We start from the raw sequence: 15,909 nt of genomic DNA, 5'->3' as shown, positions 1-15,909 counted from the left end.
TTCGGTGTATGTAATTTCTGTATAAATTTTTGATGGGTTCCTGGAAAAATCTGTTCGATGTCGGTTCTAATTTCTGTTGACTCTAAGCATGTGAGCTATGTTATAGAATCTGTTATTCTCGCAACGTCAACCCGGAGATTGCGAGTTCAATTCACGGTCCAGTCTAGGATGTTTTCGGGTTTTACACTTTCTCGATACCCTGGGTAAAACGTATCCATTATACTTGCCACACAAGATACATAGTCATGCAATAGCGGGCATAAAAAAAAAACTTTCAATTAATAACTGAGGAAATGCTAATAGAATACACCCGATTCTTTTTTTACACGGGGGATGCGTTCCGTGTAAAAAAAGTTTTCAGTTCAAAATTTGAAAATCCGTGTAAAAAATGTTTTATGATTTCTCGACAAATCATGCAAAATGGAGCAACTTTGCAAAAATTTTGTATGGGATTTTTTTACACGGCTGTGTAAAAAAAAAATCCGTGTAAAAACAGAATCGGGTGTGCTAAGTTGAAAAGCCGGCTAGGTCCAGTTGGAATGTAGACCCATTGAAGAAGAAAAAAGACTATTGCAACGTCTTCTTCTTCTTCAATGGCGCCAAGCATTTCTGTCATAGGTACCCCCTAATACCAGCGAAGGAGCTCCCAAGGGTACATATACCCCAGGTTGAGAAACGTTGTCCCAAGACAAAACCAGACGTCAAACACAATGATTGTGATAATTCACTGATAATCTATAAATGAGAAAAAATCCATGTAATGTTGAACTTGTGCTAAAGACAAGCGACGTCCAATTGCTTGTACTAAGCAAAGTCATTCTAGTAAATAATCCTCATTCGAATTTCAGCCTTAGTTCAAATACAAAAAAAACCAATTTGACAGCCAAACAGGACAGGAGTTTTCTTTCGTTAGAACATGTTAGAGCTAAAAAATTCTGCAGGTACAGAAATAAAAGAAATCAATAATAATTAATCTTATATTTAGTTAATCAGACAAACATATCTTTCATCACACGCATTGCAATTGTAATCTCCAGGGTTTCATAAAACATTAAGTAGAATTTTATATCTATCAGAAGTTTCAAGTACGTAATGTATGAATTGGTTGTAAAAATATCAAAACGAACACAACATAATTGATCCAAGAGCAAAATACTTCTCGAATGCTACCGATTGTGTATACTGAGATCCATCGGTCCATCAACGTCCATGGACTGCACTCCCACCATCCGAGCGCTATTCAATCTCTGTATGGCACTGCACAAATCATCGTCTTCTATCGTCGTCGGTAATAAGTCTTCGTCGTCGCCCTCCGGCAACGCAACAAGGTGGTTGATCCAGACTCGAAAAAGCCTTTCGAGAAGCCACTGCCCGGCTGATAACGATGATGGTGGTAGTCCCGTTCAGGCTCAATAAGGAAACTTCTGTGATATTGGTCGACGTCGTCTTCGCCGGCTCGGCGTCTTGCCTCATCCAGTTTCTCCAGGGAGCTATCGGTTACGTCTAGCAGAGGCGTTCTGCCTCGGTTGCCGCACGGCCAATCTTCGGCACGCCCGGTGGGCTTTCGATCCGGGTAGAAGTGATAGTCAGTGATGCTTAATTTTTCATCACACTTGTCGACGTTGACGACATCAATTAGCACATTATTATCTTCGCTGTCGTCTAGTTCGGGACTGCTGGCGGTGGTGGCCGTGCTACTACTGGAAGCCCGACTGTCATCGGTATATGAGTTATCGCTTGCCATCTTGCCGGGGCTTCCGACGGACTGGGTACCATAACGTACCGCAGGGTAGCTGGCCGGGTGACGGTGGAGATGGTAATCGGACTCGGTGGCTGATGCCAACGACACCAGCAGGTTGATGTGTTTGAAGGTTTTCACGTGCTTCCGCAACGATGATGGATCGGTGTAGCGCTTGAGGCAGCCCGGGACCTTGCAGACGTATGGCTTGTCGTTCGCATGAGTTCGGGTGTGCTTGAACCGGTCGGAGGAGTTAGAATAGGCTTTGTTGCATCCCTGGAAAGGAAGAGAACTGCTATTAGAATTTGGTGGAACGTCTTTGCTTAATATGATCCAGTGAAAGGATGAGAGCAATATTCGAGTTTGATTTAGTCGTCATCAAAAATGAGCACAAAGCGAACAACAAACAATATATTACATGCATATAATATGTGTAAAGGCTATTCATAACGCGTGTAAAGTTTAAATTTATCTAATTGTATTGTAAATGCTATTTAATTGCTACGATTTCACTGTATTCCTTTATTGATCCTTATTGATTTTACAATGCAATGCATTGAAAAAGGTGATTGTACGACAATTCCCCGAATACCAATTCCCCGAATGCAATTTCCCCGAATGTAATTTCCCCGAATGTAACAATTCCCCGAATGCAATTTCCCCGAATGTAACAATTCCCCGAATGTAACATTTCCCCGAATGGAACAATTCCCCGAAAATAAAATACCTCTTGCAAACACATCTTCGCAATCCATTGTATGCGTCCGAAAAAAAAGCAGTGTTCAAAGATACGTTCAAGAGTGTTTCATTGGAGATTATCGGCTGAATAGCCTTTGGTAGTATTTGATGTACTTGATCCTCCAAGATGTGTTGTTGAGTTTTAAAGATGTCAGAGTTTAGTGTTTTCTAGGGTAGTTTTTTTTTTTCTAAAATAGTATCAAACTGCAATTCCGATTGAAAGCCTATTGGTAAATATTTTTCCTATCTTAACTTCTGTCCTGAATAAACCTTCTTCAAAGATATAAGGTAATGGTAGATGTTAATCCTCGTAAACAAAAAAAAATGCGTTTGCCCAGAATGAGGCAATGGTGAATGTGATTCCTTCTTTGAAAAAAATGTATCTGCTCGGAATAATGCAATGGTAAATGTGTCCCTTCTTCAGTGGGTGTTACACCAGATAATGAATGTTATTCGTTATTTAATAACATATATCTGCCCTGAATATGATAGTGGGGGATGTTCTTTAAAAAAAAGGCATTTTTACGGAGTAAGGAAATGGTGGATGTGGTCCTTCAAAATTAGGCGTTAGCTCGAAATAATGCAAAGATGAATAAATTGAGCATGAGAATAAGGGCTAATCTGATCTCTTATTTGGATGCAGGCGAATTCGGCCAGAATAAGGAAAAAATATGTAAGATCCCTTATTACGCATATGTATTGAATGTATTATATTTCACCGAAAAACATTTTGCCGAATTCATTTTCTCAATATAGTGTTAGGCGTACTGTAACTTTCGCGGTATGACTTTTGATGGATTATACCTTTTTCAGAATGACCTTTGGAAGAATCTCGTTTTTCACAATGCTATATTAAACAAATTATTTTTTATACCTGGTAAGCGAGTTACTTGCTAAATAAACGAATTATTTCCTATTCTTGCTTTATTGCAGACATAATTTCTGTCTCGAGAGGCCTTATACCTGATAGACGAGTTTATTTAAAGAAGGCATTATCTCCTCCATTCTCATTACAGCGGACATTTAAAGAAGGCATTGTATCATTCTTTCACTTTATTCCAGACAAACGAATTCATTTAAAGAAGGGGCAATCCATCATCTTTGCCTTATATCGGGCAAATGTGTTCATTTGAGGAAGACATTATCACTTCCTTTCCCCTAATACCGGGTGATGCTATCATCTAAAGAAGGCATTATCTCCTACCGTCTTATACAGGACAGACGCGTTATTTAAGAAGACATTCCCTTGGCTTCAAACCGGGCAGATGCGTTCATCATACCGAGCAAACTTATTAATTTATAGAAAGCATTATCTCCTTACTTCGTCTTATACAGACCAAATGCGTTCATTCATAGAAAGCATTGCCTTCTTTCAGTGCATTGTCTTCATCTTAAATGGCTCTAAATTCTACCTGAAACTTAGCCTGTTTTTTAACTTAGTGTTCTATTATTAATTACACAGTTATTGAAAGCTTTCCCGTATCTTCCTACCCTGAAGCATCTTAGGCCGAACCGAGAATCGAACTCACAACCTCCGGATCGGCAATCATGCCCATCGCCTTGTGCCGCACTCAAAAAGAATTCGGGGAAATGTTACATTCGGGGATTTGTTACATTCGGGGAAATGTTACATTCGGGGAATTGGTACATTCGGGGAACTGTTATTCGGGGAAATTGCATTCGGGAAAATTGCATTCGGGGAATTGTTATGGGGCTGTCCATAAACCACGTAGACTCTTGAGGGGGAGGGAGGGGTTTCGAAAAAGTCTACGTTAGTCTGCGAAGGGGGACGGGGGGGTATACCAAAAGTCCACGTAGACTTTTTTTGGATAACAATTTATGCAGCAGCTTTGTGGGAAGTTAACTTGTTTGATTTTAAAGATTTCTATTTTTTTTTGCTGGACCACGGCTTGAAACTACCATGGATTTCACCCGGAAATTCTTCTATGTTGAGCAGGAACATTCTCCGAAGTGTACTATAAAAACTTCTATTTTTTCTATTTCTATTTTTTTAAATTTCCACTCGGATTTTATTGCACGATTTCCGGCAGGAACTTCTATGGAAACGACAAGTGATTTTTAAAAATTTTCATGCGAAATTATGTCGTATTTCAACGGAAAATTCTTTGGAATTTACAAAGGAAGCATTTTGAAGTATCAAAGAAAAAGTCATTTGAATTTCCAAAAGACATTCTTTAAAACTTGTAAGGGGAAATCTTCGAAATTTCCGCGAGAAACCACTGTAGGTTTTCTAGAAAGTACCTGGAAAACTTTTCTTAATTTCAGTAGATTATTTGCAATTTTTGTAAAAAAGTCTTTACAATTTTCACGAAATATTATTTGAAATTTTGACGAGAAATTCACCAAAATTTCAACTGAAAATTCCTAATAATTTCCATCGAAAATTATTCGGAAAACTCTTTGGAATGTGGAAATTGCTCCAAATTTAAAAAAGAATTTTTTAAATATCGTAGGAAACCATTCTAAAATTCCACGGGAAATAGTTCGAAATGTTCGTTTAAACTTAAAATTACCTCGGGAAATAAATTTAAATTTTCACTGTAAATTACTATTAACGGGAAAACTTTTGGATTTCAGAAGGAAATTGGGATTTCAACAATGGATTATTTAACAAGATATTGCATGGAATTTATAAATATTTATAATATTTATTATATTATTAAAAGCATCGAAATTTTCACGGAAAGTTCTTTGGAGTATTATCGGAAAACTGAAAAGGTTATCAATCAAGAAATTCTACGATATTTCCACGAAAAACTAATTGAATGTTAACTTGGTATTCTCGAAATTTCAACTCAAAATTTTTCGAAGTTCTGGCGTGGAGAATTATAGTTCAGATGCGTTACAGATTTGAGGCAATGGCGAGCCTATGCAAAAGTTTTTTTTTGTCTTTATTAGAGAATTTATGCAAAAGTGTCGACACCGATGGCACACACCTCTATGAGGAATCGAGTTCAACAGAAATTAAATTGGATTTGAGATTTGGTTTCGGGAGCTATGGACAAAGGATTAAATTTGATTACGTTTCAAATTGATTTTTGTTTTGTTGGATTTTGTTCAGTTCAATTTAGCTATGTTTGAAATTCGAATTTTATTGTAATATTTACGTACTGAAATTGATTTGAATAGCTAAAATGCTTGAAACGTGGTTGATCTCTACATTTTTAATATCGCATATGATACTTTGTAAAATTTAGAAAAGTCTACGTAGACTTCAAAGGGGGGAGGGAGGGGTTTCGGAAAAGTCTACGAAAGTCTACTAGGGGGGACGGGGGGGTTTGAAAATGCTAAATTTCGGTCTACGTGGTTTGTGGACAGCCCCTATTCGGGGAATTGTCGTACAATCGAAAAAGGTAAGTTATGAAAATCTTAACAAAATGGCCGTGCATTGTGTTCATGAACAAACGGCATCTTTCAAAAATTACGTAACAAAAAATTCAAATGTTGGGTGCTCCGATTTACGTAATTCTTTCCCTTTTCTTCAAATCTAATAGCGCTGTCGCGTAAATAACAGCAGCAACATGCGAATGCAATGCAATTCGATTTTGAACGTCTGCTTGTTAGTCACTTGATATTCATGCTCATTCACTTAGACCGTTTTACGAGCACTGATAACGCAACTTACCTCAACTGGCAAACATATGGCTTCTCGCCGGAGTGGGAGCGAAGATGAATTTTCAGATTTTCTGCACGCGAGAAGCACTTTCCACACTTGCCGCACTGATGCGGCTTTTCCTTCGTATGGGTTCGAACATGCACCAGCATCTTGTAACGTGCATTGAAGCCCCGGTCCTGCCGCAGACAGTTTTCCCATCGGCAGTAGTACAGTCCACCAAGTCCAACGACGGCGTGCTTCTGCGTGACGTGACTGGCCAGGTCATCCAACTTGAAGAACACGCTGCACATAAACGAGAAACGAGAGCAGATACACAAAACCACGATTAGTTACCTTAATCTGGGATCGCCGTAAGTGTTGTAAACCGTATCACGCATGCACACATTCTCACGTAGTAACACATTTCAAATTTGCTTTATGAAAAGGGGCTGAATTGATAAGTGAGTCACAGATGGGACGCTTTGGAGCTAATAAAAAGCTTTATTTAAAAAACGTGGATTTTATTCACGTTTTTCAAATCCAAATTGACGATCCTTCTATTACGTAATATAAGAAATAGTTATATTCCGCTACCGTCTAAAGTTGCACAAGTACCATTAATGTTAATGCTCTGCTGAAATCTTAGCGTGGTATCGAATGTTAACCCCATTGAATCTAAAGTTTCATCCATCCACTAAATTATATCGCAAAAAGAAGTCTGGAAGTACTGAGTTCTATTAGACTAAACAAGCCTCAGTTCAAGGCAATCTTAATGCCATTGAGAGCATTCTCTTGATCTGATCGTCGTGTAAAGAAAAGAAAAATCAACCCAAAAAACAGCAATAGCGCCATTTGGCTCGTTATCTGTCTACTTTATGAAATGCAAATGGCCGTCATGATGATTAAACTGCGACTTACTTGTACAGTACCGGACAAAAGTTTATACACTGAGTGAATTGGAAAAAAATAAAAGCTTCACTTGTGAGGCACTGAATCAATTTTCATTATTGAAATGTTTGGTAATCGAAACTCAAATAGTTTATATTGGTAAGTATACTCCTGTTACATACTCAAAATCAAATAAAAATGATTACAACTTTTTCAAAACTTGACTATCAGTCTTGTAGTTGTAATTGTCATTAAAATTTCCAATTAAACAACTGATTAATTTTTTTTAACCATTAGCATTTTTTTACTCAAAAACTTGTTTTTACCTTTCATAGTAGAATTTACAGAAAGTATTGAAAAACAATAAAAATTTTAGCTATGTTTGAAGAAAATTGGTAACTAGTAATAATATTGATTTTGTGTTTGCTCAATTTTGTCATAATTTTGAATTCAAGCTTGTTTAGGAAATACATTTCTTGTCTGGTACTGTTCCTTTATCAGCTTCACTTCATATATGTGGCTGATTCCTGGCAGCCCGCCAGTATTAGACTGGTCATAAATTATTTCAAAAGTGACTTGTATACTTTGTTGCAATTGATAATTTTCCTACACTTTATCGTTCTTTTATACAAAATAATCATATAATCATATCGATCAGCTTGAGCAAATTTGTTTCCGATTAAGATGATTTTTATTTCGGACATCTGAGACAACAAATTTTGTCTTCTTTTTTATGTGTCAGCGCGTATATCTTTTCAGATCTCATAATCAAACTTTTCTGTCTGAAGAAGGTCTACAATTTTGCAAAAAAATACTAATGCATAATAAACTTTTGAATACATAACCAAAAGCACTCCCAAGGCCAAGCAATCATGCAGGTTATCGCGTTTAACAGCGTGAAGTTGGAACAAACAACACAAATTTCAAAATGTAAAAATATTCATTACTTAAAAAGAATTTCACTACGTTTACGAAGTATTTTTTCAAGACACAAAATCTTCTAAATTCAATGGCTGCGAGAAACGCATTTTTACATAACATACCCATTTAGTGCTTCCTGCGATCTTGAGTTCATCTTTTATATTTTTCTATTTTTAGTTTGGGACGTTCGTAAATGATGTGACGTGTTTCAAGATTTCAAGATTTCAAGTTAGTCTTTTTCTTGAAAGTTAGAGCCAAACCTGCTTAATAGTTCAGCCCCTCACCTAAAACGCTACTCAATTTATTGACGCCCCCTTTCTGCCAGCGGAACTCAAACCACATTGCAGTAAATCATTCGAAAAAAAAAGTTTTCGTGGGTTGCTTGTGAAGAGAGCAAATTTGCATCTGATCAAAATTTGACCATTGCGTAACTTAATTTTCAATCATTTAATAACACTCTAAGGAATAAGCTATATTGTTGAACTTTTCCCCCACTTGCAACTAATTCAAACACTCTGACGGTGACATCCAGAACCTAAATCTCCTATTTTTGCGTATACAGCAGATAGAAGCTGAATTACGTTCTACTTCATTTGAATTCGAATTTTATTGCTACTTTACGGGCTACAACAATGTAAGGTCCGTAATTCCTAAATGTAATTCTGCACATTATTACCGTGCCCACCCTGGATTCTATCCCGTTATCAGCGCCCGCTTCTCAGTTCCAGTCAAACTAGTTCACACAGGTTACACACCCAGAGCGGTTCCATCGACTCTGTTATCATACCACACACGGGGCACACCATGCAGCAGGTAAAGGCAGTCACCTGTCGTCATCGTCGTTTTACTCACCAATAGCAGTTCTCCCACTTGCACACGAACCGGTCGATTGTACTGGAGCCCTCCTCGCCGAGCAGCGGAACCACTTGCTGGTTCTCCACTTTCATGATAACGGAGTTCCGTGCTGGGAATAAGCGCCCTTCATTACTGTCACTAGCACGGCCGTCACCGTCATTGTAACGATTATTACTCCACCGACCATTTCCAGCAGCCACCATTCTGCAGCCACCCAAATTGTCATCGTCGCCTCCATTATCCACACCCAGGGCCGGTAATCCGTATTGATCGGCAACCACATCGGTTACAGCGCTGGTGTCATTTCCGGCCAGGAAGCCACTGCCAACGTCCCCAGGCGTGGTCATTGTGTACAGCAGGGGCGGTGTGTGCGGTGGCGATAATGGCACTGATGTAATTTCCTCCTTCCCGGCTGCGTTCATGTAAAAATAGAGCGACTGGCCATTGTCGATGGAGCCCAGCATCCCAGAGGATGAGGAAGCCGCTGCCGACGTTGCAGCTGACGCCGTTGCCGAGGATGAGGAACTCGTTGAAATCTTCCTGGCGTGGGATTGCATTGTCCCTGCTGCTGATGGGAGTACGTAATCGTACTGCTGGTGGTATGGCGGAGTTATTGGAAAGTATCCGAGCCGATCATTTGTCACGTTCACCGATGGAGACGGTAGAAAATACAACGGCGATAATCCCATTCTGTAGGGGAAGGTTTCTTTATTTATTAACATTGCACTGCACTATCAAACGCGCGCAATACTACTAAGTTTGTTTTTTGAATACTATCCAGGATTGAACCGGTTAGCTAAGTAGTGTCCTATCGATCAACTCAACATGACGAACTGCACCACGTAAAGTCTACAATATTACTAAAACGGAAGCGTTCGGATGAGTCCCGTTATAAGTTCATCCAGGCCTTCGGGACAGTTTACTCAACGAGAGCTCACTGGGCGCTCGAAAATAGATAAGGATTGCGAACCAACCAGTGAGTATTAAATGGGTTCACACTGCTCTGTACCTGTTGCTGAATTGTTATAAACGTTAAATTTGGGTTAAATAAGCGGAAACTCTGATTTATTCATCAACCGATATTATATTTTTTCCGTAATTCATCAAGACAAGATACTTCTTTTAACATTGCGCTTTTATAAAAAGAACTTTGACGCAATAATCAAATCGACGCTCTCAAAATGTGGATAATCAACTAATTATATCATAAAATCAAACCAATCAGTCTTGTGATTATATCCTAGTTTTTGTTATAAACTTTTGCCAACATTTTTTTTTCGGTTGCCCCGAATGGCACTTGGCGGTCGAACACCAGCAAGAAATCCCATCAGGCTTATCAGTATACCCCGCTTGATAGGAGCAGCGAAAGCATTCGTTTGTATACTGCCGAAGATTGCAAACATGCACATCACGTACTCCTGGTGGGCTCCACTCCTAGAGCTTCACACGCATATCGGGGAAGTGAATCAAATAGCAATTTTTGTTCAAACCTGTCGGAGCGATATACCCGCCTGCAGGAATTTCCCATGAGCTATTTCTGACGAACTCTCCTGCAATAATTGTGGTAGGGGAGCTTGCGAAATAATTGCACGACTTACATAATCCACCGGCGTTGTGTGATCGATCGGGAAACATATTTCACTAATTCTGTCAAAATCACCCGATATAAGTTCAATAGTCCATAAATGAACAGTGCATTAGTTTCCATGAGTTTAAAAATCATCTTTGCTTTAGGGTTTCTGATAACTGATGTGCTGATCATACAGCTAAAGCTTCTGCTGCACGCTGTTTGGGTTGTGGATTCAATCCAAATAGGTCTGTTCTTCCCTATTTTGTATCTAATCTAAGTCTATGTCAACTGCTTATCTCACTGCCTAAGTAAAAAAATTAAATAGCAATTGTTTTAAAATTAGAAACGAACATCAGATCGTCTCTCTCGGGTGCGCCACGTAAGGCATAAGTTTGTACGTTTGTCATAACGGACGATAGGCATAATATAAATTTGGCGCTACGGACGTTAAACATAATGTGCGTTTAGGCATAAAGGACGTTAGGCATAATTAAAATTGCCCTTTGTTTATTTCATACGTGGTTCTTGGGATTGTAAATTTCTCTCGTAAATATCGTAACCCCTAAAACAAAACATTTTAGTGAAAATAACATTCCACCTGAAATAATATTCACACGAAAAATCATGTCCCCGAAAATATTATTCCATAGAAAAATTTCCCAAAGTTACATTTCTCTGGAAACTTCATTTTTGTCCTAAAATAACATTGTACGAAATGGTCAGTCAAAAAAGAAGGCAACAATTCCACTCATGCCTTATATCCGGGTAAGCTCTCGAAGCAACTCTTGACAGCGGAACCATGCTACTAATTCCTGAGTTTTGGAGTCGTGAAAATAGTTTTAAGCAATTGTGCCATTCGAGGAAATTATATTCCTGCAATTTGTTTTTGGACAATTGTCCTACATTGGTTAATGAAGCATTGTATGAATAACGTCCATTATACCTATCGTCCATGATGCCTAATGTATTTATGCTAATCGGGAAACAAATAAAAATAAATAAAATTTCCTTAGCCATTACTTGAACTAGAAATGGGTGCAAACTTTCAAATATTGTTGGCAAAATAATATAAGTATGTGATGCATGGTTAATACCCGGCTCGTGGTAGCATTCGCGAGGAGCATTCGCAAATGAATTCCATCTAGGCTTTTGAAACTGTCTTAGTGGTAATATTAAGTATCCTTTCAAAAGTTTTGTTTGCAGCACATTAATTAATTTCAAAGTTCATGAATTAAGACAATTGGCAAAGCTTTATAGAGTTATATCCCAGTCTATTCAAAGTTAGTTGAAACATTTGTTTGAAGAACTGCATATCCATTTCATCCAATTCCGAGAAAACAACAAAAAACTGTTAAGAAAATTATTTTGAGCTTTTTAGTGGAATGTCTTCACTTATCATAAGACAAGTTTGTACAATCTATTTAATTCCACCACTTAATTGTACCTTGACAGATACGTATTTCGACCTCAGTAAGGTTGTTTTCAATGTCTCGTACTTGACTCGTCGAGTCAGGTCAAGTACGAGACACTGAAGACGGCCTTACTGTTGAGGTCGAAATACGTATCTGTCAAGGTACAATTAAGTGGTGGAATTAAATAGGATTGTACAAACTCGTCTTATGACAAGTAAACAAAAAACTGTTTTTGAACAAATTGACACTGAATCTTTTGATTTCTTCGATACAGATCAATACTTTTGCCTAATGCAGTAATCCATAATAGCTCTTCAAAGCGCGTGTGTTCTTCTTCCATTCAATGGCACTTCATTCCAACTGGAATTTGGTCTGCTTTTCAACTTAGTATTCTATTAGCATTTTCTCAGTTATTATTTGAAAGCTTTCCTATGTTAGGAAAATTATTTTGAGCTTTTTAGTGGAATGTCTTTGTACAAACTCGTCTTATGACAAGTGAGCTTTCCTATGTCCGCCATTGCATGAGTTGAGTATGTATCTTGCGTGGCAAGAACAATGGATACATTATATGCCCACGGAGTCGGGAATGTTTCTTACCCGTGAACATCCTAGACCTAACCGAGAATCGAGCTCGCCATCTCCGGATTGGCAATTCCACGCCTTTGCTCGAAAGGTTACTGGAGATTCCTAATTCTTTCGCTACTCTTCGCGGAATGTAGCGTTTGCATCTTGAAGCAGTTCTCTGAGAATGAGAAGATACGTTTGCTGTCGGTACAACAAACCAGAAGGTGCCAGATTTTCATACAATTTTATAAGGACCAGTTTTGATATGATGTTGAAGTCGGTTTGATTCAATTTAGAGTGAATCATTTACATTAAATTTTGTTGGCTTACACATTTGTTACTTTACTCGATAAAAGACAACTACTTCATAGGCAAACTTAAAGAAATATATTTGGTTTATTCAATTTTCATGAGTGGTTTCCGTATCCGGGGTTGGAAACTTTAATTCCCAGGACTCGGGAAGTCCTGAAATTTCGTATATTTTCTTTACGGTATGAAAATTCTACTTTTAAATAATAAAGAGCATATTTGACCTCTTCTGGTAAAATGGAGTAAAACGCCTTCTCAATACTCGGAAAGTAGTAATAAATCTATATATGGTCTGTGTTCGTATCCGCATAACTCGAAAATGGCTGGATGGATTTTTTTCATTCCTTCAGCAGAAATGTTCGTTATCGTTTCCGACTATATGATATATCCTCATCACTTCTACAACCCCCGCCAGAAGGCCTACCCTCCCGACTTTTACGTTGTTTTCTTTCGACCCAAAGGAAACGATTGAATATTAATCAGATCAATAAGGATCTGTAAAAACGCTTCTCATCGGTAACCACCATCGACATGGTCGGTTCCAACAAGTTGAGGCTCACTGTTGGTGATCGTAAGCAGGCTAACGAGATTGTTCTCTGTCAGCTTTTTACGCTGGAATATAAAGTGTATTTGCCGAGTCAGGCGATCGAGATCGCGGACGTGGTCACCGAGGGGAGTATGACCACCGAAGATATACTTCATGGCGTCGGCCAGTTCAAAAACCGTTCGTTTCCGCCTGTCCCGATACTGGATTACTGACAAATGCATTCGGTGTCGCAGGAGGGAGAGAAAAAGGTCTACTTGGCTTCTGACTCCTTTTGCGTGACCTTTTCCGGGTCTGCGTTGCCTGATTTTGTGGTGATTGGCAAACTTTGATTGCCTGTTCGGCTGTATGTGCCGAGGGTGATGAGCTACGTTAATTCCAAGCACCTGGGCCACACCGCTCAGTACCGCTGCAATAAACCTCGCTGTGCATCGTGCGGGGAGAAACTTGAAGACGACACGTGGCGAAAACGTGGAAAACAGAGCCAGAGACCCTCGAAAAAACCTCAAAAACTGCCACGCAGTGTTCCCCAAGCCAAAATGGCAAAATCGAAGGTAAGTGGAAGTATGACGTTCAGCTCCTAAAGTCTTTCGGAAGTACAGGACTTTGCGCCCCTTTCGGGGACATCTAAAATCCCTGACGTTCCTACTTTTTCAATTTCTCCGTCAGCTGCTGAGAATCGACAGCAATCCTAGGGTGCTTCAATGTTCACGTTTGCTGGCATCGTGGATTTCATCCTTAAGGTGATTATAGAATGAAGCCCGTGGTGAATTTTAAATTCAGCACACGCTTATCTACATACATTTCCAGAAGCCCAAATCTGGCGTAATAGTTTTCGTACAGTGCCGAAACTCAAATTATGATTATTCAGCATAACTAAGCAAACGATCTACCATTATTTCAGCCCCATACGCGTTATGGTTCTTTCATCTCGTGCTCTTGAAAAAAATATTGGAAAAGCACGTGGTTTACAAAATCGCCGATTTCTGGCTTCATTCTATAATCACCTTAACTTCTTCAACGCTTCTAACCATGTGACAAACATGGTTAAATCAGTTCTCCCTCTTTTAAAACCCCTTTTGAAGCAGCAAAATGACCCTACTTGAAACAATCGTATACTTCGATGGCAAACAAAGTCAACAAGGTTAATACGATTTCGGTTCAACAGTGGAACTGTCGAAGCATCCTTCACAAATTAGATATTTTTAAAATTGTTATTAGTAAATTTCAATGCGATGTTTCTGCTTTGTGCGAAACATGGCTAGCACCCGATGGGATCAGCAAACAGCACTCCTTCTATAGAGTCGACCTTCCACCTATGTCAGGCACCGAAGCCGTCGCATGTCAGGTGACTATCCGAAGGAAAGACCTCAGTATCGCCTCGATATATCTTCCCCCGGGAACTGCGATATCTCGCAGGCATCTCCCACACATCTGCTCGGTAATGCCCGAGCCACGGTTGCTCTAGGGAGATTTCATCTCTCATGGAACAGGCTGGGGGGAACTGTACGACGACAACCGTTCATCTCTGATATACGACCTCTGCGACGACTTCAACATGATCATTCTTAATACTGGCGAAGTTACACGAGTGGTACCTTCGGCGAAAGATAGCCGATTAGATCTTTCAATATGTTCGAGCTCACTATCCCTTAGCTGCACGTGGAGGGTTGTCCAGGAACCCCATGGTAGTGATCATTTGCCAATCGAAATATCAATCTCCAATGGAACATACCAGCTTCCTCCGGTCGACATCGCATATGACCTCACAAAGCACATTGACTGGGGCAAATATGCTGAGACAATTGCTGTCGGTAAACTGTTGGTAGACGTACTTCTACCGCGGGAAGAGTACCAGTTTTTTGTCCGAATTGATTCTTAACAGCGCTCTCCAGGCACAACGCCGGCCGGTGCCAGGAGTTTCGGTCCATGTGAAGCCATCCAGTCGATGGTGGGATGTCGAGTGTACACAGCTCTATCGCGAGAAATCCACAGCATATAAGGATTTTCGAAAACATGGTTCGGTCGTACTTCATAAGCCTTATATTGCGCTTGAGGACCAGTTCAAGAAGCTGGCCAAGGCGAAGAAAAGCGGTTACTGGAGGCACTTCGTCCAGGGTCTGTCGCGTGAGACATCAAAGAAGACACTTTGGTCTGTCTGTAGAAGAATGCGTAACGCGTCGGATAAAGAGGATCGTGAAAGTACACCACGGTGGATATTCGATTTCGCTAAGAAAGTCTGTCCAGATTCTGTTCCAGTGCAGCGAATGCTTCGGGTCACTTCAGCTGACAGCAGTAATGAAATGGATCGGCCCTTTTCGATGGTTGAATTCTCAGTCGCTCTTCTTTCATGCAACAATTCATCTCCGGGGATGGATAGAATCAGGTTTAATTTGCTGAAAAACCTCCCAGACGTCGCGAAGAAACGCTTATTGAACCTATTCAATCAATTCTTGGAAATGAATATTGTTCCGGATGATTGAATGGAAGTGCGAGTCATAGCCATTCAAAAGCCTGGCAAACCCGCGTCTGATTGTAATTCGTATCCTCCCATCGCGATGCTATCGTGTCTTCGGAAGCTGTTGGAGAAGATGCTTCTTCATCGGCTCGACGAATAGGTGGAGTCTAATGGTCTAATACACAAATTGAGTTCCGGAGAGGCAAAGGAACGAATGACTATCTTGCGTTGCTTAATTCAGAAATTCAACTCATCTTTACTCATAAAGAGCAAATGGGCACAGTATCTTTGGACAT

The 15,909-nt window shown here is 39.6% G+C and overlaps 1 protein-coding gene across 1 annotated transcript; it reads right to left on the bottom strand.

The window, feature by feature from the left end:
- Window positions 1–963: 963 nt before the first annotated feature.
- On the bottom strand, window positions 964–9,495 carry LOC134211213 (uncharacterized). Its single transcript, XM_062687899.1, is given in 4 exon segments — window positions 964–1,309; window positions 1,312–2,030; window positions 6,129–6,395; window positions 8,754–9,495. Coding segments are annotated over 4 exon segments (1,854 nt in total). The 5' UTR covers window positions 9,479–9,495; the 3' UTR covers window positions 964–1,166.
- Window positions 9,496–15,909: the final 6,414 nt, after the last annotated feature.

The sequence above is a fragment of the Armigeres subalbatus genome, chromosome 2 (assembly GCF_024139115.2).
Source record: "Armigeres subalbatus isolate Guangzhou_Male chromosome 2, GZ_Asu_2, whole genome shotgun sequence".
Taxonomy (NCBI): domain Eukaryota; kingdom Metazoa; phylum Arthropoda; class Insecta; order Diptera; family Culicidae; genus Armigeres; species Armigeres subalbatus.
This window is presented reverse-complemented; position numbering and strand designations above follow the sequence as displayed.